Source organism: Nanorana parkeri, unplaced genomic scaffold, assembly GCF_000935625.1.
Source record: "Nanorana parkeri isolate BGI_ZX_2015 unplaced genomic scaffold, ASM93562v1 scaffold74, whole genome shotgun sequence".
NCBI classification, from domain to species: Eukaryota; Metazoa; Chordata; class Amphibia; order Anura; family Dicroglossidae; genus Nanorana; species Nanorana parkeri.
Window position 1 is genome coordinate 1,848,459 of NW_017306342.1, and position 24,425 is coordinate 1,872,883.

The 24,425-nt window shown below is 39.2% G+C and overlaps 1 protein-coding gene across 4 annotated transcripts in view; it reads right to left on the reverse strand.

The window, feature by feature from the left end:
• Nucleotides 1–6,786: 6,786 nt before the first annotated feature.
• The window catches only part of PDE8A (phosphodiesterase 8A), a 213,656-nt gene continuing 196,017 nt past the window's right edge, over nt 6,787–24,425 (reverse strand). For 2 of the 4 annotated variants that reach the window (XM_018576709.1, XM_018576708.1), the window contains exons 15-22: nt 19,502–19,550; nt 19,267–19,402; nt 17,092–17,290; nt 15,614–15,831; nt 13,910–14,042; nt 10,619–10,783; nt 9,864–9,993; nt 6,787–7,629 (exon numbers count right to left, since the gene is read on the reverse strand). In XM_018576709.1, the coding sequence (XP_018432211.1) occupies nt 7,523–7,629; nt 9,864–9,993; nt 10,619–10,783; nt 13,910–14,042; nt 15,614–15,831; nt 17,092–17,290; nt 19,267–19,402; nt 19,502–19,550 (1,137 nt within the window). In that variant the 3' untranslated portion in view covers nt 6,787–7,522. Of the gene's footprint in view, nt 7,630–9,863; nt 9,994–10,618; nt 10,784–11,869; nt 11,876–13,897; nt 14,043–15,613; nt 15,832–17,091; nt 17,291–19,266; nt 19,403–19,501; nt 19,551–24,425 lie in introns of all 4 variants that reach the window. The other 2 variants (XM_018576706.1, XM_018576707.1) reach the window with 2 other exon arrangements.

Here is a 24,425-nt window from a genome sequence, read left to right on the forward strand (position 1 = left end):
CCCAAATTCATACCAGACCCTACATCTGAGCACAGGCCCAGTGAAGGGGGAGACGATCAAGCACCCCCTCCATGCCATACCAGCCCACATGCCATCGGCATTGGTAGGGTGTCCCCATGCCGCTGGGGCCTCTTTCCCACAACCCTGGCCCAGTGGTTGTGGGGGGTCCCCTAATTAAGGGGGGACCCAGATGCCACCCCCTTTTAAATGAGTAAAGGGTACTTGTACCTACTCATTCACTTAAGGGTTAGATGTAAATCTAAATAAACACACCACACATTTTGAAAAAGTCCTTTAATTAAAAAAAAAAGTCGGTTTTTGACAAGTCTTTCATAATAAAGAATAAAATAAAAACAATCCATCAATGTAATTCAATGTCAATCACTATGAACGACGCTTGTTGACTCGCTGAAATAAGAAAATAGTCCCTGAAATGAAAAAAATAAATAAATCACAAGGTATTTGTAAAGGCATTGTGAATTTTGTTGGAGTTCCACTTTAAGTGGTAAAGCTGCCCTTCAGACAGAAAACCCTAAATAAATAACAACAAATTCTATAAATCCACTTTGTGTGCACCAAATTTTGCAAACCCAGATGTTTGTACAAGTAGTGGTGACTACAGCAGGGGGCGGAGGCAAGACCAGTCATCCTGCACAAGGAAAGAGAGCAGCAGTGGCTGGTCTTTACCACAGGAAATTCCCGTACAGAGGCAAAATGCAAATGTTGTTTTCATGCTGAATCACTGCATAGATCTGGAAGAAATACGCAAAGGACACTGAGAATCAACTAATACACGCAGCTCTCCTATTTAGACAATATTTGTTTAGCATGGAGTTTAGCTTTAAGGTTCTTTTTCCTTGGCTTCACTTCCAATTTACACTTCAGTGTACCTCTAATTTAAACACATTTATAAAGCCAAACATGAGACCCATAGATAAGGACACTCTTAACATTAATTCTGCTTGCAAAATATCAACTTGTTCCAGAATGTTATTTTTCTTTATATTTCTCTATATCTAAAAGAACAAAGCACTTTATTTTCAATCAAATATTTACTCATGTAAGTCTTAAACCTGCTTCTGCAGTTTCTTTATAGGAAATGCTATTCTATATTCATATGGAAGCTCCATACTTGGCACCAATTACATCTGTTACCATGGAAACTAGAGTTAAGGTGAGATTCCAAGAAATGTGTCAGGCATTAATGGATCTCAGTGTATTTATATGCACTGTTTCCAGTGATTAGGAAATACCCGCAGAACAATTTGCTGGAGTACGTTTTTCCTTTATATAGCAGAGCATGTCTTTTCTGCATGCAGTGCATTCCATCACCAAGCGCATTTGATACGTGCAGCATTATGGGCAGTGGTAGTATTTAATGTACAATAGAACAAGTTATCAACAATGCGTATAAACAAGAATGGAATATTATTCCACTAGAAATCAGATCTGTAAAATTAGCTATTTATAGTGTGACATTTCTATATGCGCTGTGCTAAATTAGTTTGATTAACCTCACCATTAGGAAGCAAGACACTTACTTCACATTGAGAGACATCTTCAAATCTATCCTTTGGTTGGAAACAAAACATCTTGGTAGAAGGCCACTTACTATACAAAATTTGCCAGTAACAGTCAACGCTGCTTCACTGCTCTTCATATCAGACTGGGGAATATTCTGCTTTTAGAAACAATAAACCACCTACCTGAACATCCATGATTTCACCAGCTATTTCTAAGGTTTTTTCAGACATCTCCCAAGACTTGTTATTGTAAGTTCTCTTACTTTCACTCTCCTGGCAATACCTTTATTGAGTCCCCTCTGTAAGCATTGCCATAAAGCAATCTTCACAATCTTTTTTCAGTCACTTTTTAAAAGTATGCATAATCTCTAGACACCCCAGTCTAAAATGTCAAAAAAACAATAACAAAGTAAAAATGTGTTGTCCCCTAAAATCAATACCAGACCCATATCCTAGACAGGGGTCTGGTATGGGTTTTAATGAGGACCCCAGGCAAAGAAACAAAAAGACTACGTGGTGTCCTCTCTCTTTCACATAAGAGCCCCCCCTTTCACACCACAGTCCTCCGATTTTACATCAGAAGCCCTACTTTAGCAAAAATGGCAACAATGACAGAAAACACCCCAAGGGCCACGGCACCCTGGTTGAGAAAGGCTGCCTATGGCCCATTTCACATGGGCTGATTAGGAGGGGATCCATGTACGGATCTTCTAGTAATGGAAAAAACTGAAATGACCAGACCCTATGTAGGTCTACGGGGAATCGGATTTAAACGAACATGGTGTTCATTTACTCCCAATCTGGCACAATCGGGTCCAGCAAAACGGATCTTTGATACATTTGTTTTTCTGCACCTGGCCGGAGTCGGGGGTAACTGGGCAGCCATGAGTGTGTGCCATAGATTAGCATTGGGCATCTGATCAGGTCCACCTGAAAAACTGAGAGGTGGACCCGATCAGACTACTTGTGTGAAAGGGGCCTTAAAAGCCATTTCCTATGCTTTGCCTACCTCACTATATATGGCCACCAAAAAGTGATAGGATTCCAATGACAGGGAGCTAATTGTGATAAGGTTACCAGAGTAGTTGAATTTAGATTAGATATTAAAGATATGTCTTAAATAATATGGAAAATACACAATCTTGTGTGAAAAGCAGGAGGAATGCCTTTGAACTGCCATAGGCTGATGGTCCTCAGCATCCATGTGTTACTGTCCAGGAATGGTATCCTAAGATTACCATGCTAGAAAGTCCACACAGCCCCTCTCTATCAAGATCTCTGCTGGGGAAATCTTACCCCTAAATAAAAATTCAGTGGAAGACTCATCCATGCAGTATCTAGCTATGACTAAACCATAAGATTGGGTAGATGAAAGGCTTTATATATTCTGACAATAATATTTATAAAAAAGAAAACCTAGTTGTATTGGTTTTACAGAATTAATACAAGAGCAGAATGCATAGCATTGTTCACAGTTGTAGGCAATAAATGGTTGGGCATCACTTTGTATTGCACATTTTTAAATACATTAAACTCCCCATCATCAAGCATTCAAGCAATCAGCACTCTCAAGCAACCGGCAAAAAAAATATAAAAATCGAGGACTAATATGTCTTTGATTTTTCTTTTGTGGTTGTTTCATAGACATAGGGACACTAAAAAACAAAATTTCTAACTAAGTTCTTTGTTTACACTTTCTTCTGGCCGGTGGCTGGATTCCGCGGTCCGCAGCAGAATGTAAACAATGGGGAGCAAAAGCCAGCCTGCTATTGGCTATTTCAAATTGCAATAATCAATAGCTGGCTGGCTATTGCGCCCTACCACTGAGAAGAGGAGCAGACCTGAGAGAGAAAGTTCTCTCTCAGTTCCGCTCCTCTGCTCAGTGGGTGGGTGCAGTAGACAGCCTGCTACTGGATATTGCAATTTGAAAGAGCTGATAGCAGTCTGGCAATTGCTCCTGCCCACTGTCCGCTATTTCCATTTATCTGCCAGCTGGCAGATGAATTGGGGCTGCGGGGGGTTGCTTGAGAGTTATTATTAACTCTCACGCAACAGAAACTACAGTTATCCAGTATCTACTAGGGATGCACCGAAATTTCAGCCGCCAGGGTTGTGGGAAAGAGGCCCTTGTCCCCATTGGGTCCTCCCTGGAAAAAAGCACTCCCCCAATGCCGAGGGCATGTGGCCAGGTATGGTTCAGGGAGGGGGGCGCTTGGTATGGAATTTTATGGGGGACCCCACGTTTTTGTTTTTTTGGCATTGGATTCCTACCAGATCTAAAGGGTCTGGTATTGTCAGGGGAACTGCACGCTTTTTTTTTTTTTTACATTCCTATGAGACCTAATGGGTCTGGTATGAATAGGGGGGGTGAACCCTATGCTGTCTTTTTTATTATTGTTTATTTTAATAGTTGAACACTTTTCTGCATTCTCTGACAGCTGTCATTTTCCCTGTTTACATTCGGGAAACAGTCCGAATGTAGCAAAGAAGCTGAGAACTGTTACAGAATAACACACAGATCTCAGCTTCTTTCTTTGTTAATGTTCTTTAATATAATTCTGATACTTTGTTAACATTCGGGGAAACGTCCAGAATGTCAGCAACGTGCAGAGAAGCGGAGAGCTGTAAATGACAGCTGTAAATGTTTAGAGCGGCTAAACAGATTTGCACATAATAATAATTTGCAGAAATTTGTACGAATGTCAATTCAGAATGAAACTAATCGCACATGTCTAACTCATACTATATCCTCAACTTATGAATAGACAGGAGTATAGAGGCTGCAGAAAAAGAGATTGAGGACTCTGTGTCCTCAATCTATTTATCTATTTCAAAAGGGAAATATCAGGGGTCTGTTTAGACCCCTGATATTTCCCAGAGCCCCCCCCCCAACAGTAAAGTAAAAAAAAAATAATAATATATAAAAAAATATTTGTAAAAAGGTTAGAAAAAAAAATTGGGGGTTTTGGCCTGACAAATTTTTTATTTTCGGTTTAGGTCTGAAAATTACATTTTGGTGCACCTGTAGTATCTACCTATCCCTGTTGGTGTTGGATAATGGGGAGTTTACTGTATTTTGCAGTGGATAAAGTTGTAATCACAGAGGGTTGTTTTTGGATTTGGTGACACAGCCCAAACATTTTTGTGACCAAACTGGCTTAAAAATGTAACACTCATACAGATACGATTGTGTGTAGGCAACTGAACTGTGTTACATTGTAGTTGCTAGGAGGTTACCTCTGCCCAGCATAGTTTCATACTGATTCATTTTGCATGTGTAGGGCATGCTGCTGCTTGGGCCCCATAAAGCCTTACTTGTCCTATGCCAACGCTGGAAGCTTATGACAATACAAAAAAAGACACAAGTAATAAAAAAATATCAACAGTTCACAATTCTTAAAATATACACTTTATTGTTACTGGTGCTTATTGTGAATGTCTTATTTAATCTGTGAAGGTATATACCTTTCGAAACTGGAGTTAAGGAATACCCTTGCAAAAGAAAATAAAGAAGCTACAAAATGCTTAAATATATATCTCCCTGTCCATTCTGCTGTGGAATGCATTGTAGAAACATTGTAGAAAATAAGGCAGACTTCTGATAGGGAACCAAACTGCAAAATTTGTTGGAGAGAAAAAGCAGGTGCCATCCTCCCCTTGTAGGAGCCAGTGGACCTTCCAACACATTGCATAGCAACTCCAGATGTCCACTGACATCACAGGATGAAATTAACTGACAGTAAATCAGGGCCGTCACCAAATTAAAAGTACAGCATGTCCCTCTTGTAGTACTGGAATCAAAGCTACAGGGGTTGATTTACTAACCTTTTAAACACACCACGAACGTGTATACACCTCTGTAGTGTGTTCCCTCCCAGCATGATCTATGGGAGGAATCGAAACACCTTTGTAGTGTGTACACACCCAGCAGGTGTGTTGTGGAAAGCCCTGCAATGAATTGCAAGGTAATGTGTAAATTAGCTCTATGTTATGTTGCTTGCGTTGATGAATGCAGGAATGTAAATGCATGAGCTAACCATTTTTGTCTAAACTGTGAAGCAGCATTATATATGCATCATGTGCATGATTTTTCCATATATGGCATTAGTGGAAATATGCTTTTAGAGACTTTTTGGTTGATAAATACGTTTTGCTGTGTGAAAATCACACACACCTGGTGTGTGTGTGTGTTTAGGTTAGTAAATCACCCCCACAGTATCCTCTATGAGACCATCCAGTATCCGTAAAAACTGAAATCAACGTAAATCAAAACCCCAAAACGATAGTTTAAACATCCACATTGAGTTCTTACAGTGCAATACAAATGTGTCATTTGAATAATATTTCTGTATTTGCAATATGAAAATAAAAGGTCTGTACATCAATTAAAGGTATAGTATTGAATATGAATTGTGTGAATTTGTAATGCATCTAAAAGTTGGCTTTTTTGTTATTATTTTTTTATAAATCCATAGAAAATATTGAACATCTAATAAAATAAATAAAACATATTTTAATCATAGATGCTATTGATCAAGTTCAAAAACTCTTCTGTGTAGTTTTTTTTATTTCTTTATACAATTTGCTACTAAACAGCCTTGAGAAAGCTCACTATCAGTAGTGTGCAGAGGTGAATGATTGCCCCCTTTTCAGTGTATACACCTCTGTAGTGTGTTCCCTCCCAGCATGATCTATGGGAGGAATCGAAACACCTTTGTAGTGTGTACACACCCAGCAGGTGTGTTGTGGAAAGCCCTGCAATGAATTGCAAGGTAATGTGTAAATTAGCTCTATGTTATGTTGCTTGCGTTGATGAATGCAGGAATGTAAATGCATGAGCTAACCATTTTTGTCTAAACTGTGAAGCAGCATTATATATGCATCATGTGCATGATTTTTCCATATATGGCATTAGTGGAAATATGCTTTTAGAGACTTTTTGGTTGATAAATACGTTTTGCTGTGTGAAAATCACACACACCTGGTGTGTGTGTGTGTTTAGGTTAGTAAATCACCCCCACAGTATCCTCTATGAGACCATCCAGTATCCGTAAAAACTGAAATCAACGTAAATCAAAACCCCAAAACGATAGTTTAAACATCCACATTGAGTTCTTACAGTGCAATACAAATGTGTCATTTGAATAATATTTCTGTATTTGCAATATGAAAATAAAAGGTCTGTACATCAATTAAAGGTATAGTATTGAATATGAATTGTGTGAATTTGTAATGCATCTAAAAGTTGGCTTTTTTGTTATTATTTTTTTATAAATCCATAGAAAATATTGAACATCTAATAAAATAAATAAAACATATTTTAATCATAGATGCTATTGATCAAGTTCAAAAACTCTTCTGTGTAGTTTTTTTTATTTCTTTATACAATTTGCTACTAAACAGCCTTGAGAAAGCTCACTATCAGTAGTGTGCAGAGGTGAATGATTGCCCCCTTTTCTGTGATATTAAAAAATAGAGTGCATCTATTTTTCAGAGATCAAAAACTCCTTTAGAAAGAGTGCATTTAATGTGTTGATTGTTAACAACTATAAGTGCTTTAAAAAAAAGCAGAGTGTTCTCTTCAAAGCCGCGAAACACGAACAATGATTTTCCTTCACTTGCAAGTCTGAGTTTTTGTTTGTTTCTTTGCATCATCTTTTGGAGGAAACTTTCATCCAAGATATCTTTGATGTTTCCATACAGGTATGAAGAAAATTGGCAATGTTTTTTCCCCCCATTTTTTGAGTACAACCCGTCGGCACTGATATTGCAGCAATCCAGTGTAATTAAACTTGTGATATAAGTTAACGCAAAAAAAAAAGGCTTATTCATTGATTTCATTGTGTTTTTTTAAGTTTACTGCAGGGTACTGGAGGTAACCTTTGACCTGACGATCCATGGAACTTCCACAAAGTGAAGCACACTCTGGCATAGATAAAGTTACCAACAATGAACTGGGTCCCCTGTAAGGATGGGCTTCATTGACTGAAGGGGGTCAGCTATTCTGGGGGCGGTCGTAGAGTTTTAAGCTGTTTTTCGTCTAGTGATTTCCAATATTTGAAGTTGTTATCCAGATGTTGCATTAAGTTCGGTAAGTCAGCAAATGCTGTGGGAGGGAAAATAAAAACTACTTAATAAATTAGGTATTGTAATAGATTTGATTTTAAATTCATCTGAGCAGAAAGTAGCAGAATGCAGAGGCCTGACTTTGAGGTCTACCTTTTTTATGAATATTTTAGTTAAATATCAAAAACAATCTAAGTAAATTAATCATGCTAATTCAAATTTCTTTGATTGGTGTACAAAAGTATGCAATAATCCAATCTTAAAGAGGAACGTTATCCATATCTTCAAAAAAACAACAAAGGCACCTTTAGAAATGTTTAGTAAAGGCAATCTACAAACACATACTTCTAGATAATTGCCAGATTTTTCTTTTTTTGCATACCTTATTTCTCTTTTCTTCCCCATTCTGTTGACAGAGGCTATTTTAACTAAGGGCAGGTTACTAGATCTCCCTTTACTTCCTGGAACTTTGGCACATGTAACTAGGACATGTGACCATGCACATCATCTCAAGGGAGGAAAATGCCACAGATGAGATTCCCAGCAATGCTCTGCTGAGGTAACTTTGCCAGGATGCAATACTTGGGCACGATTACATCATTTGTGCCAAAGTGGGAAAAAAGAAATTGCAAGTAAAATAAAAATATGTTTGTTTAACCACTTGCTGACCCGGGTGTTTACACCCCCTTCCTTAGCCATTTATCAGTATTCAGCGCTGCGATACTTTGACTGACATTTATTCCGACATGCAACGCTGTACTGAAATTAATTTTATAAATTTTTTTGGGGACAGATAGAGCTTTCTTTTGGTGGTATTTAATCACAACTGGGGTTTTTCTTTTTTTTACTATATAATGAAAAAAGTACCGAAAATGTTGAAAAAAAACCCCCCTTATCCCTACTTTATGTTATAAAACATTTGTTATTACCCAATTTTTTGGTAAAATATAAAAGACAGGGTCATGTCGGGTAAATAGACACCAAACATGTCAAGCTTTAAAATTGCGTGCACCCGTTAAATCGCAAAAAACTACCATACTCAAAATTGACCATAGCCGACGCTTTAAAAGCTTTTACCGCTCATCAGTTTAGTGTTATCAGTGATTGATGACCCTAGAATTATTGCTCTCACTCCGACGTTCGCTGCGATATGTAACATGTGCGGTGCAATGGATGTAATCGGCGTTTTCGCACGTAGGCGGGCTTGACGCATGTTTGCGTGTGCATGTGGGGGCGGGGGACTTTAATTTTTTTTTTATTATTGCTTTGATATGTGATTTATATATTTTTATTGTAACTTAAATTTTTTTAAACCTTTTTTTTTTTCCACTGAACTTTATTGCTATCACATAGGGAGCAAACAAGCTCCCTATGTGATAGCCAATTTGCAGTGACAGGTCCTCTTTATGGAGACATCAGGGGTCTTTAAGACCCCTAATGTCACCTTGGGACCCCCAGAGAAGCTGATGAAGCAGAGACCTGCTTCACCAGCTTCTCTCCGGTTTCTGTACCGGAGAGTGACAGAGGAATGCAGGCAGTGATGTAATACACATCAATGCCTGCATTGAGAAGAGGAGATAAAACGGAGCTCGTGTACTGAGCTCCTTTTGATCTCCGGCCGCAGAGCTGCTGTGCTGGTCCCGGGCTCACACTGGGAACAGCGGAGCCCGGGATCGCCAGCAGCAGCGGCGACGGATGGGGCGCACACCCGACCACATATTACAAGCGATCGGGCATCTCTACAGATGCCCGAACGCTTGTATGTAAACAGCCATCGCTGATATTGATAGTATGTGGACAGGGTTTCTAAGTTGACTTTGAATATGTAATCATATGTAGGAGAAGTTAGGAATAAAAAATAAAATTTTGCCTCGTACAAAATTGGAATTATTCAAGTGAACACAGCTTTACTTTATGCACTAAGCAAAGTGGAAATATTCTGCTGCTTCAGTTAAACAACCCCAGTGTGTGCTTTTTAGTGTATTTATTAGCTTGGTCTTGTCTGCTGTGTTAGGTGATTTCTTCCCACCACCATGCTTTTCTATAACATCAATTAATGATAAGAACAGTCACTGGCTAAAGCGTTCACTGTAAGCTTTCTCCTGCATTAGTGCACTGCTGACACTTAGCTATACAACAGAAGGAGATATCATGTGAGGCTAATTTAAAAAAAAGTTAGCATCCCTGTCGCTGACAATAAGGTTTGTCAGTCTGCACCTTTAAATACTGTATGTAATAACATAATGAATTCCCTAATATAAAATGTCATCTTACCATCCCATGCATCAAACATGTCAGTGATGAAATAATCCACAAATGAAATCTGGGATTTAGGAATACTACACATATTCCTGTCAAACACGGGCATTACCACAGGCAAACCTTGCTGCTTCTCTTCATCTGTCTGCAGAAAAGAAAAACATTATTTTACACTTAGATGTAATTGTTTTACATTTTCTTATAATAACTGAAAATATAACAGGTCTTATGGGTAATATGGATTTGTAGTTATCACATATTCTGGGTCTATAAAAAAATCCTTGAGGACAATCAGGGGCAGATACAGAGGAAACCCATCCGGCACCCACAGCATGTATGGCAGGTAGTGAGGGTCACAGACAGAGCTGCTCTTCTCACAAGGCAATGTAAGAATCTTGGCTCAGATGGCACTGTCTAGAATGACATGAGACAATCGTCTTCTAGATCCTTGAGCTTAGAAAGCATAAAGGAGTAGAACAATAGTAAGTGGATTACTTTCCTCCATAAAACATGGTACCCATTTAGAGCAAATAAAAATTTCAGTTAAATATAGATCACATATTACTGGCTTAAATGGGAATCCCATATGCCACAATCCCATATTGTACACACAAAAAAATTCTAGCAGACAGGGGAACTAATTTTTTAGCAAAAGATACATAAAAGTATCTTCTACCAAAAAAAACCCCCTTTATCTGCTAGCTTTAGATCTTTTTTAAGTCTGCATGAGTGCATGAGTCTGCATGAGTGCCCTGAAGTGTATATTTTACCTGAGCAAAGTACTCCTCTGATATTCTACCAGCCCACTCAATACACTGCTCCAGTGCTCGGCATGGATTGGAGATGTCTGCACACTTAATAAGCATCCTCTTTATAAGTATCCGATTTTCTGGGGACGTCAAAACATTTTTAAGAGACTCATCCTCACCAGTGCTCTGAGGGAAAATAAAAGAGGCAAACATAGGGGTTAATACTAAAGGCTAGAGTCAATCAAAGCTTTGGGACTTCTGAACATGTTCCTTTCATTTATAAAGCCTCAAAAATATTTAATGGCAGCACAAAAACAAGCGAATACAGCTATAGTACAGTTCATAAAATAAAAATGACAAAGGAGCCCATGTATAGTTAAATTGTTGACCTCGGTTTTAACTGCTGCCTATGTGCATGTCTGAAATATTAAGGGGAGATATAGGCAGCAATTAATCTTTTTTGTGGCGATTGGGGAGATTCTTCCTCACTTCCAATGCAGGTGTCAGACACAACAAGAAGTAAGGAGAAGTCTCCCCAATTAGGGCACTGACAGCAACAAATACAGTTAGATTCTTCTAGAAATACTGAGCCTCTGTCTATATTTCCATTGAGGAGATTCTCCCACACTTCTAATCTAGTTGATAAGTGTCAGAAAGAACAAGAAGTGATCGGAAATCTTAATGAAGGCATCATTTTAAATCTTACACAGAGGTTCCAAGACAAATTCTAACTGTAACAAGTACTGTCTGTATTTTTTTGCATTAAAATCTAACAAAACTATTGAAATAGAAAAAAAACCCCAAACTTAGGAAGGTTTTAACCCTTATCCACAATAATGGAAAACGTTTTGGCCAGAGTCAAGCTTCAACAGCTATAGACAATACCAAAGCATTTCTACAGATCCTTATATGAATAACCCAAATGTCTTGTTCTTCATTGTTACAGAACTAAGGTACCTGTACGTACCATAAAATATTCTACAAGTTTCCTTATGCAAAGCATAAAAGAGAAGTTATTGTCTAGAAAACCTAAAAAAACCTCCTATTCATACAAACTGTATAAAAAGTAAGTACAAACAACTTACCACAGTAAAAAAGACAATAGATCAGAATACATGTTAATGTCTGGCTGAAAGGTCATGTATTTCTTCACTGTGCAGTCCCACTGCATTGTATAAATGTGTAAATCTATAGATGAACCAGGCTTATTGGCTGGAGTGCTGTGCCCCTATTCCCTGTATTAAAGAGGTCCAGATGTCAACAGCGACTGAAGTTTCCCTGTTCATGCTTGCTATAAAGTCATAGCATAAAGTGCAATTATATTATTGTGATTCCCCTGCCCCAAAGATCAAAGATATCCCCAGTTAGCAATATTCACTAACCATAATACCTCAAGTAAACCTGTCAAGAGAAGAATGGGGTCGTCCACTGCTGACCCTCTTCTGGTTGCTGGTTAAAAGAGAACTATGAGGTAACCTTTTTATCCAATAGTTCTCTTTAGGATCATGGGATGACATATACTAACGTCCTCCCATGACCCAAAGCTCAATATATAGTGAGCTATATACTGAGAGCGATGCAGCCGGGACGGTTCCCGATAATACTGTCGAGATCCACCTACCTAGGTGATTGACAGTGGCCTCTGCCTTTATAGAGGCAGAGACAGCTGTGCCCGCCCCTCCCCTGTCCGCTCCTCCAGTCAGCGCTGGAGGAAGGATTAGTGAGAGGAGGGGGGAATCCCTGCCGGGACCGGTGACAGTCAGCGCTCTCTGCAGGGAGGTAATTGGGAGGTGAATGAGCGACGGTATGTGTTCGCTCACTTCCCGATCAATAGAGCAGATGCGTGACAGTTTCAATGTAACACGTTGGCTCTAACTATGAGGATGAGTCTAAATCACTCACCTCGTAGTTCTCATTTAATTGATTGCTATGCTGATCCACTTTCTTTAATGTGTTATGTATCACTGATCCATAACAAAGTATGCAGATGAGAAAGGTCAAAGAGAAACATGACACATCCATATCTTTATTAGTTGTGTGTTGGAAACAAATTTATAAGCATACAGCCAGTCAGCTAGGTCACCATGTTTTTTTTCTTTGAATGAAACCTTAAAAACATTGTAATGATTGAGATTTAAAAGTGACTGTGAAGTTAATTATTCATCTGAAGTAACTCCACAGTTACGGCAAGCATGAGCTGGTGTACGCAGTAAAACATTTAGGGGGTTATTCACTAAGCTGTCGAAGGCAGTCGAGTGAATAACCGAGCCGAAGTGAAGGGAGCCGAACTATGTACACCGGCTGGCTTCGGCTCCCTTCGGTTCAGCCGAACATGCTCAGCATGTCTGGCTGAGCCGAAGTGAAGAACCCGTTCGACTCGGCCGATCCAACATCTGGATTGGCTGAGCCGAACACATAGCAGTTCACTCGCTGCTGTTCGCGTAGGATCCCTGTCCCGATCCATACCAGACCCTTTAGGTCTGGTAGAAGGGTTAGGAGGGATCCCAAGTTAAAAAGTAAAAAAAAAATCTGTGGGGTTCCCCCCAAACGTCATAGCAGGCCCTTTATGTCTGGTAGGAATTTTATGGAGGAACCCCACCCCCAAAAAATGTGGGGAAAAAAGTGGGGTCCCCCCTAAAATTCCAAACCAGACCCTTAATCCTAGCACAGGCCTGACAGGGCAGGAAAGCGGGGTACGAGCAAGCGCCTCCCCCCTCCCTGAATGCTCTCTGAATACCAGGCCAAATGCCCTCTGCATTGGGAGGGTGCCTTTCCAGGGGTCCCCCTAGAAAAGCACCTTGTCCCCATGCCAATGAGGACAATGGCTTCTTCTGCCAAAGGAAGCCAGTAATCGCAGCCTCTCTATTTCTCTAATGATGATTTTTTTAACAGAAACCTTTTACGAAATAACGGGGTCGGCTGCAATGCTGACATCCTCCTGAAAAAGCTGGATGCCTGGCTTCATGATCATTCTCCCAGAGCAATACCTTTTTAGTCAGTTCATGAAAAAAAATAATGCATATTAATTTTTTCTTTCTCCTCTTGCTGCATATGTGTCATCAGTAATAGATAGGATAATACAAGTGATGCCTTTTGATGTAAGGGTATAAGGAATAGTCTTTTAAGATAATGTTCTGAAGGGAAGGCACTTGAAGACTTTGCTGCATTTCATTACAGACTGTGGACAGACTCTCTTTAGCCTGTAACAACTAATGACATGAATATTAGGCTGCACAGTACATGGTAGCATGGTAGTACATTAGGTCATTTTAGTTCTGGCTTCACCTGGTTTTTAGGCACAGTCTTACACACCTCATTCTCTTCAACAGATGCCAATGGCTTATTGATGCTGTTGACAAACTTGTTGACATGTTCAAAGTGCTTTGTCATCTCTGTTGCTAAAACCATGTCGATAATTGCTTGCCGTAATGTACGGTATTCATTCCTGTTACAAGAACACAAAAGAAACACATAAAATGTTATCCAGCCGGTACGTAGAGTTAAAAATAGAGTGATGGCACTTTAGGCACGTACTAGCAGAATTACAAAGAAGTGGTAATACCAGCAGTATAGCTATTAGCCGAGTAAAATGTATTACCAGCAAGCAGAGCAGTATTTGGAATGTTAGAGATTTTGTAAAGCTCGGCTACACCCAAAACTGCTACGTTTATGGCAAAATATAGCCAGTGTCCAAAGACTTAAAGTAAACTGTGCAAACATGGTTCAGCTCTGTTTTCCAGTTTTCTAGACCTGCCATTTATTCTGATCCTGACTCCCACCTCCACCCAATCCCCTTCCCATCTTTGAAACGACATAATCTCCTCTATATAACCCACCGCCTTTTACCATTTAACATGTCACATCATCGGTGCGCTGTATCATCACAGTGGCTGTATAATTTTCATTTTCTACAGTTCTATATATTTTAGAATCATTGTATGTCACTTTACATTGTGTTTCCTTTATATTTCTCCAAACTCCTCTTTTCTTTAAATGTGAATTTTGTTTTCACATCTTGGGCTTTAGTCCATGAGTCCACCAACAGATACACATAGGGTAAGACTGTTGCACAATACAAATAATTTTATCATGTAAGCAGTGCAAACAATCATAAGATCTCAGGAGACTAGATCAACAAGAGATCCAAAAAGGCTAGAAGAGTTTGTATCCACCACTGCCTGACACATATAGTACAAGCATATCAAGTAAAGGAATGTCTAAAGGTCTGACTGTTTCCTGCTGATAGACACCCGTTATCATGGTCATCTTAGACTTCTGAAATTAAAGAATAATGTTTTATCCTTAACCAATTAAAGGTTAGGTGTTTAAATGGCTATATATAGTATTTAAAAGATAATTAAAGCGGGTGCTTTTGCATGTATCTACTGCTAGCAAGCCTTTAATATAAGCAAAAAGTGTAAAAAAAAACAAATAAAAACGCTTTGAAAAGGATTAATACTTACCCGTGTCTTCCCCGCGCTTCCGTCCGAAAATGTGAAAAATCTCGGGCGACCGCAAAGCATCTTGGGGCGGGCGAATGCGCAGATCACATTTTCGGCCGGGACGCAAGGAGAGACACAAGGTAAGTCTATGAACGCGTGCACCCGCATGCAGACACCGTTGGAGAGGAAATGCCCGCAAGCCCAGAGGAGTCAGCGCTGGATCGGAGACCCACCGCAGCGCTGGAGGGACAGATGAAAAGGACAAGAAAGAAGAAGAAGATCGGATTAAGACACATCATTTAAGGTAAGTGCTGACATTAACATTGGGGGGAGGGAAAAACATTTTTGACTTTAATGTCACTTTAATCTGTTTAAACCAATATGGCCTGAATTGATTAATTATACATGCCTTTGCAGCAGAACACCTTATAGTTGTTCTGCTACTTCCTATCTAATCTTGCTATCAAACACATGTACAGTGAAATCGTTATTTCAGTGACTCATTTGCAAGTTATTTTCCATGCCTGCTGTCAAATAGAAGAGCCCATTAAAGTGGTTTTGTTCCGTGTCTTACCTCTCCATGTTTTTGAATATATTGCACTTGTCATCTCTCGTGGTCAGCTGGAAAGCCAGTGCTGCATGATGACTCTCCAGCACCGCCGTGTCATTGTAAAGGATAGCCAACTCACTCCCAGCATTGCAGAGGAAAGAGTTTGTTCTCCCTGGATGATCCACATCATGAACAGTGGCAGCAATAAGAGCAGCAACCACATCAATTGGATCCAAGCTTTGCTGAAAAGAGACAAGAATCACTAATAGCTCAGTCTGGCACATTTGGGAAAATTATGACAATTGGAATGTGCTCCTCTAGGACATAAAAAATGCACTACAGGATCAGCTACAACAAATATTACAAGTTGTGTTCAGTTTAAAGCATAGTTACACAATTCAAAAGTGACACTTTTCTGAGTTGTTGTGTGTGTCGATATACCTTACCTAGCCCAAGAGCCAGGCAGTGCTTAATGGGTGCCAATATACCTTTACTATCCCAGAAGTCAGAGGAGTTCATTTACTAAAGATAAATAAGCTGTTCATTTAGCAAGGTCATTTTCTTTGCAGGGGGAGATTCCCCTTAGTTTAGTGCATGTGTTGAAGCTGCTGACTTCTATCACCCAATCATATGCCATCAAAAATAGTTTATTTTTATTTTCCTTGGACATGATTGAGTATTCTTTGCAAAGTGAAATTTCACCACATTCACCAAACTAGGGAAACTTCCCCTGCAAAGTGCAAATTCCCTTGCAAAGTGAACATCCTATTTGCCTTTAGTAAATCAACACTGTATTCGTTATGAGTAATACACCTTACCTTCCAAAGGTGCCAGCATGTGCCTAATAGGTGTCAATCGATACCTTAACTACCCCAGATGACATTGAGTGCTTGATGTGTGTCAGAAACATGTACCATGGACGGATAGCTAGATTGTGCACTTTATAACAGAGGTAAAAACCTTTCAGACCAGAATTTCTTCCATCTGGATGGATCAAAAGTACATAATGACTACAGTTTCTACAGAGTTAATAGTTGGAACATTGCATCCTAATCCACAAAACAGATGCCTCCACTGGGTAACAATAGTTTGAACATTAGTTCCTAACCTACAAAACAGCTGCCTCCGCTGTTTGTGGGTAACAACTGATCTGTGGTAACCTGAGAAAAATTATGTTAGTATAAGGGATAAAGCATGGAGTTACTACTGTATGCACATTTTTAGGTGTGTTACAATGCCTAATAATGTGGAGAGACTCAATTCCTCTAATACTCATGTATTCCCTAACATATGGAGGTTGGAAGATATGAAGCAAGGTAAGTAATTTATGATATAATTACTCATCAGTATCAACTTGGAATGAGTTATGTGATCACTGTCCAACTGCCACACATTCCTAACTGTACTCTGTGTTACAGCCAACAGCATCCTAATAATATTAACCGTGTTCAGGTAGACATGAAAGCCTTTAAGGGCACTTAAATGATCCATTTGTAGCTTACCTTTACCCTTTCTTTGCACAGGAAGTAAGCAGTGGCATGTAAGACATCAGCGGAATGTGTTGAGTTATGATAAGAATTGCTTGAATGGTAGTTTGACTCAATAATGTGAAGCCAAGATCTTAACGTTACTTCTGAGCAATTCAAGAATTGACAAACCTCAAATCGAGCAAACAGTTTGAGGCCAAGGTACACTAAGGGCCTGTGTGAAAAGAGAAAATTCATGCTGTCAGAGGAAAAAAATGGAAACTTTCAAAAATGCTACATAATAGAGAAGAAAAATGATAACTACAATACTCTGACATACGTAACATAAATTATACACCAGGCACCTTTTTCACTGCTATCTTCAAACTTGGTCCTGCCTCAGACTCCTACCACCCAGATTTACCCCATGTAACCTCCTTCATCTAGCACCATGTAATGTTTAACTTATAAATTACTCTTCTGGATTAATTACTGGTCTGTTACTCTTAATAACAAAGCTGCAGTGGCATGTAAATCCCATTACTCGTCTGTCTTCCACATTCTCAAGAAGCTGGAGGTTTGGAGTCTCTGTAAGGCCATAATGCATAATGGTTTAGGCCACCTACCCACCACTGTGCAGAAGAAGACTTTTACGATGAATGATCACATAAAAACTGGAACCATATAGGAAATACCACCTTAACTATTATGGCGTTCAAGAAGGTAGTGAATAAGCGTACAGGAAAAACCATTTAACAGCTCCAGTATATTAGCATGTAAACTCAAAAAAATCTTAACTGTATTAGAATTCTGCACCTATACATATCTACACATATCAGATGCACTGCATATTAAGAAATTACTGCAGAATTATGGCATCCAAGAACCACAATCTCCTAAACACTTTGATGACAGCAAACAATGGCTATAGGACAGGAAAATCTAACCAGGCCGGGACAGAAATGTTTAAACAGACTGCACAACTGCTGATCTTAATCATTATTTTGAATTTCTAGGCCTTCATGTGATGTAAAAAGTAGGGTCCATTGACACAGATGTAGTTTTATGCATTTTCAGCTTATGAGAAAGTGGTGCAGGTATAATTAAAATGGGTCATCTTCAACTCACAATTTGAAAATGCCAGAAACACTTAACAGCCTTATTCAGTACCACAGCAGCCACTCATTTTTAAGTTTTCTGTATTCCAAATAGTCAAAACCTTTCACAACCTTGAAAAGTTCAAATGAAGCATTGAATGAAAAAAATGCACAAGCAGTACAAACTGCATGTCAAAACAGTCAGTAGATCTAGAGACAGTTAGTTACATTTAAATATGCAAATCCTGACTTTTAGTCAAGCTTGGCCCCCCCTCTTGAGCCTACGTACTGGACAAGGAGGCTGCACGCAATGTTAAAGGGTCAACAGGAAGGCTAAGAACATGAAAAGTAAGCTGGATTTTTACTGAAAATGAATAGATTTGCAAAGAACGTCAGCTCTGTATGCACTAATTGTTTTGATGTTTTTCACCATATGTTCAGTTTGAACTACCTATGTTTGTAAAATAATGTTAGAAGCTGATTCCTGAGTTTTGTATGCCATTCTCTGGTTTATTTCAAACAATATGGGGAGGTATCCAAGAACCAATAACAACCAATGTGAAAAAAAGCTCCAGTAATTGCTTGTTATGGATTACAGTACTTTGTACCACTTTATTAAACAAAACTTTGATATCAATGAGATTTGGAGACATGCCTTTCTGGCCTTTCTCATTGAAAGAAAATACTATGCCCCATGTCAATCTGCAGAACTACAGGTCTCAAGAAGTCCCACTTTTTCAATGTTTTTTTTCAGATGGTAAGAGATCTCTAAAGAGATCCTCTTAAAGATCAGTCAGAAACTTGTTATAGGTAACTTGAAATGTCTGTCTTTGATGTTGTCTATCATTAGGGGAATTCCAGGGCTTATAATAAAACAATGTTTTGTATAAGCAGCAAAGTCAAAATCCCATTCGCACTACCACGGTCTCAAAGTCCACAAGGTATACGTGGTGCTCAAGGTGACCACACGGAAGGCGCCGTGCAAACACTAGTGATAAATAAAGGTATTTCACCGTTACACACTTGAAAAGTGTGTGCCGGTGAAATACCTTTATTTATCACTACTTTTGTATAAGCAGACACACTATATGGCTAAGTTAGTTGTATATTACACCTTTTATGAGTAGCAGCCTCTAGTTCAAAAATATTAAATTCCCAATTTTCTTCATTCTCCATTGCTTTTGCTATCCGCGGTGGGATGTCAGAAAGGGTGAGAGAGGAGATTAGGTGCCCAGAAGACGGATGGACTTCTGTTACAATGACAGCAAAACACAAGAGAATTTAGTAAATTAGTGATCATTTCAACAAAAATGATTAATGGTCTAAGATGACCTATGAGAAGAACTTACGTTTTGATGAGAATAAGTACTCATTCCCTGAAAGTCTTCTTAAACCATCCTAAAAAAAATTTAAATACAATTAAAATATGGACTTAAAAAGTTAATTAAACAGCTCTAGCAGTGTGACATTAAAGCAACAAACAACAAACAAATGCTCCTCAGAGGGATCGAGCAGAACAGAAAAATAGTTTAAAAAGTACAAAAAAATAAATACAAAACGATTGTGCGGAGCTAGCAATGACAGCTAGCTCCGCCCAACAGTTTTCTATTGGCCGGCGGTTCTGCTGCCATCAAAAAAAAAAACTCTCCCGGGCGCTCTGGGAGTCTCCCGCTCCCGGCCGTCCAGGAGAGAAACACTGCTTTTTCTTTTTTTTTCTTTATTCTGACACGGAGCCGTAGGAATGCATTGCTAGATTCCTATTGGCTATTTCAATTTGCAATAGCCAATAGTAAACTAGCATTGCACCCGCCCTCGGCTGATGGACCTGATGGAGAACTGCAGCAGAGGGCGGGTGCAATACTAGTTTACTATTGGCTATTGCAAATTGAAATAGCCAATATGAATCTATCAATGCTATCGGCTCCGTGTCAGAATAAAGAAAAAAAAAAGAAAAATCAATGTTTCTCTCCTGGGCGGCCGGGAGCGGGAGACTCCCGGAGCGCCCGTGAGAGTTTGCTGTCTGGAGATCAGTGTCCCTGGTTAGCTGGTAACCAGGGACGCTGATCTCTCTGCAAGTGGCTGGAGCCAGCCATAAGATCACGTCTGGCTCCGCCCAGCTGACAGAAGCAGGCTTTCAGCGCAGCTCAGCCGAGGCATATGCCTTCGGCTCAACTGAGCCGCTCGGCTAAGTTCGGGAGCTGTACGGGCTATTGAGAATAGCCCGCACAGCAGCCCTTGGGTTCTATTGAACCGAAGGGGTCCTGAGGCCGAAGCTAGGCGAAGGATCGGCCGAAGCTACGGCTAGATCCTTCAGCTTTTTCGTGAATAGACCCCCGAATATACTATATCCACAGCCATTCCTCTGTCCAATTTATTACTCACTTCCTCATAAAAAGAAAGTAGGTTTGTTTGACAACTTCTGTCTTTTGTGAATCCGTGCTGACTATCGCTTATAATATTATTTTCAAGCAGAAACAATTGCATGTGATCCTTGATCAAACTTTCAAGTATCTTGCCAACTATTGAGGTTAAACGTACAGGTCTGTAATTACTTGGTAAAGACTTTGATCCCTTTTTAAATATAGGCACCACATTGGCTTTGCGCCAATCCATCGGTACCAAGCCAGTCATTAGAGAGTCTCTAAAAATTAGATACAATGGCTTTGAAATTACAAAGCTCAATTCTTTAAGGACACATGGGTGTAAGCCATCTGGTCCAGGTGCTTTGTTCATCTTAATTTTGTCCAACTGTTTCTGGACCATATCAATAGTCAACCATTGTGGTTCAGTAGAGGCTATGGCACTGCTATCCCCATTATGGACTTGAGTTACATCCTGTTCCTTGGTGTGCACAGAGCTGAAGAAAGTATTTAATAGATTTTTCTTCTCTTTGTGCGCAGATACCAACTCTGTGTTATCTTTTAAGGGGCCAACATGTTCCGACCTGATTTTTTTTTACTATTAATATATTTAAATAATTTTTTGGGGTTAGTCATGCAATCTTTTGCAACCTGTCGTTCGTTTTGAATCTTTGCAAGCTTTATTTCCTTTTTACATATGTTATTATATTCTTTGTAGCTTTCAAATGATGACAGTGTTCCTTCATTTTCATATTGTTTAAACGCCCTTTTCTTATTGTTTATGGCTTTTTTAACATTGGAGTCAGCCACATGGGTTTTACTTTTAGGTTTTTAGGTGTGATGGTATCATCATTATTTCAGTCTACATCATGTGAACAGTTATTCAACATTATAATCATACTGGGGGTCACAATAGGCTCCTTTTTAGTATGGCGACAGTGTACAGATGACTAAACCCTCACCGAGCCCCAAAACCACACTCTATGTGGAACTCTAATTTACGTGTTGCTGACATTCTGGCTTTACTGATAATCATTCAGTTGGTAAATCTTTTGGAGTGCTTGGGTGCCATACCCTTTTCTGTAAGAATAAAATAAAGACTTCTTCTGACTATACTCAAGAACTGTCCAGAAGTTTTCAAAATACAAAAAGTTCAGCCCCAGGTATTGCCAGTCTACTGTATTGATTACCTTATTTGTGATCAGAAGTAGAAGGACAGAAGGCATTTGAGCTTGTTGTAATGTATGTTTAATGCTTGCCCTATGTTGTTAGTGTATTGTCAGCCAGGAATAAATGCACACTTACTGGTGTGAACCTACCTGTTAGGGATCACTTTTAATAATCTATGAAGGTTCTAATTAATCCTGGTAATGGTATTGCTATTAGTAATAAGTCACATTGAGATGGACCACATTACTTGTCTAAGTTTTTCGTTTGATTGAGATGCTTATTGGGAGCATATCCCAGCATTTATACCTAAATAGGCAACTCAAATAAAACCGTTCACAACTTTTTTCACACCTCCAGTCATGTTCTTAAACAATTAAAATCCACCTTGACATATTTCATAACACCATGGTGATTGAATTAAAGTGACTAGGTTGAGGTATGTTCCTGACACACATTTGAACTAAGGAAGCCACTTGGATGAGTGGGGAAACGTCCAGTTGATTGTGATATCTAAAACTAAGCAATGAGAATTGACTGTAACTACTACAAAGAACAATATATTTTGGGCTGAAGGATGCTTACCTTCAAATTAAAAAAGAAGTACAGTTTAGAAACCTACTACAACATTTTTTGTAGTAGAGGTCTGTGTAGACATCGTAGGTCGGAATCCTTCAAATATATTAAGGATGATACAACCTTTTCATTTATCACTGGAACACTTAAAGATAATTTTCCTACTGCTGTAACTTTAGGTAACGAAACTTATTTTACAATTTTGCTTATGAGGTGTTAGAGTTTTAATTTAACTGTGATTGTGACATCCATGAGATTAACATAGCATTTCTTAAACTGTAAAAGAATTCCAACCAAGTTGTAAATGAAAGAGCCTGTCCAGTGCTTTATATTTACAGGCTAATAAAAAAATATTTTCTAATTTCTTACAGTAATGAGCTCCTGTGTATCTTAGGATTTTTTCTGTGCCGTGGGTTACAAGAGTGTTCAGCTCCGCTTTCAGCTTTGTCAGGAATGCTGTGCCTACGATCTGTTCATTTAATTTTGAAAAACAGTCCTGCTATTTTAGAGATATGTTTTGTGATGAGCAGGGATAATGTGTGGATAATTGGATTTTTGTACTTGCCATGAACATCATTTTTCGGAATTCATTGAAGCACACACGTTGTCAGAGACAATTGGGTTATACTTCCGCCTACAGGCAGCTTTGGACAATGGCAAACAAAAAAGTTACCAGAGGGTATAACTCTTCTCATTTCCAGGAAGTCTCAGATTTGTAGAAAAGCAATACTAAGAACAAGATCATAGCAGTAGAGGCCACCAATGCCGCAGGCAGATCAGATATAGATGCTGTAGGGGAAGCCATGGAAGCACACTTTTGGCCTCTGCAAAAAGAATCAGCAATCAGGGTTGAAATTTGTCACCTAATACTCTGCATAACTGTGGTGAAATTGTCTCAGGATAGCAGGGAACTATACCTTATAGACCAAAGGAAGATTCTGAGCAGTGTAAAGACTCAAGTAGAGGACAGAGTTTCAGGCTGTCTGTGTCAGGCCCTTCAGATGAAGGGGCCTATTACAGTGTCAGGGATAACATAGCTCAGGATATAATGCTGAACCTTGTGCACTTACAAACCCGTGCAGAAAGCAGGAGAGGTCCAGACAGCCGCAGATGACCAGGACCAGGGACCAGTTAATGAGGGGAAGCTCTGCTGACTTCTATCATCCAATCATGTACAAGCAGCACTACTCTTTTTATCTTTGCACGTGATTGAGTGTTCTTTGCAACGTGAATTTTAAGCACATTCACTAAGCCAAGGGAAGATTCCCTTGCAAAGTGAACAGCCTATTTGCCTTAAGTAAATCAACTCCATCAGTAAGGAATCAGTTAGTATCCAAAGCTCCATAGGCGGCATTTAATATATGCCATGAAATAAAAATATCATCATAGCATGGTCAGACCAGGAGACTTCAAAATCTTCTGCAGATACAATAAACTTGATCTAAATGATAAAGTTAATTTAGGTGTACAGATTGTGTGGATATCAATAGAAAGTTAAGTCCATTGTACTTGATGCAGTTCCTTCCACCGACTCCAGATGTTTAATTTGTGAACAGAGGTGATTAGATGCATAGCAAGAGACTAGTGAGTTTTATCGGAAGACTATATCTAGAGGGAGGGGATCAAGCTAGATATTTAAAAACATCTTTTGTAAGGGGAAATATAGAGACTGCAATTCATGCAAGCCCCTGGTCCAGAACCAAGTTACAGGTTAGGAGTTCTGACTTAAGTCAAACTTCCTTTGAAGTGGCCTCCTATTTGAACGCATCAGTCTTTTAAAAAGAGTTTACATTGCCCAGTTGGTGTGTACACATTTACAAGCATAAAAGATTAAACTAGTAGATTTGTGGTTATAATTTTGCATCTCTCATCATGTTATCTATAAAAATAGTCCTGTATTAAGGACAATCGTTTTGCAGTGGTATGGTGCGCCAACATTTGTTAGATTCTGTGGGGGAGCAGTAAGTACGGGAAAGGCATTTGTGCCTGTATTAGGTTTGTGTTCATTCTTCTAGTGAGTCTTTAGGAGTAAAAGTATGGTCTCCCTAAAGCCTAATATATACAAAATATACAACGGAAGATAGGATATCTTTACACTATGCAAAAGTGTTACTGAATTAATAAATGGGGTATAACCCCCCCCCCCCCCCCCCTTTTTTTTTTTTAAACA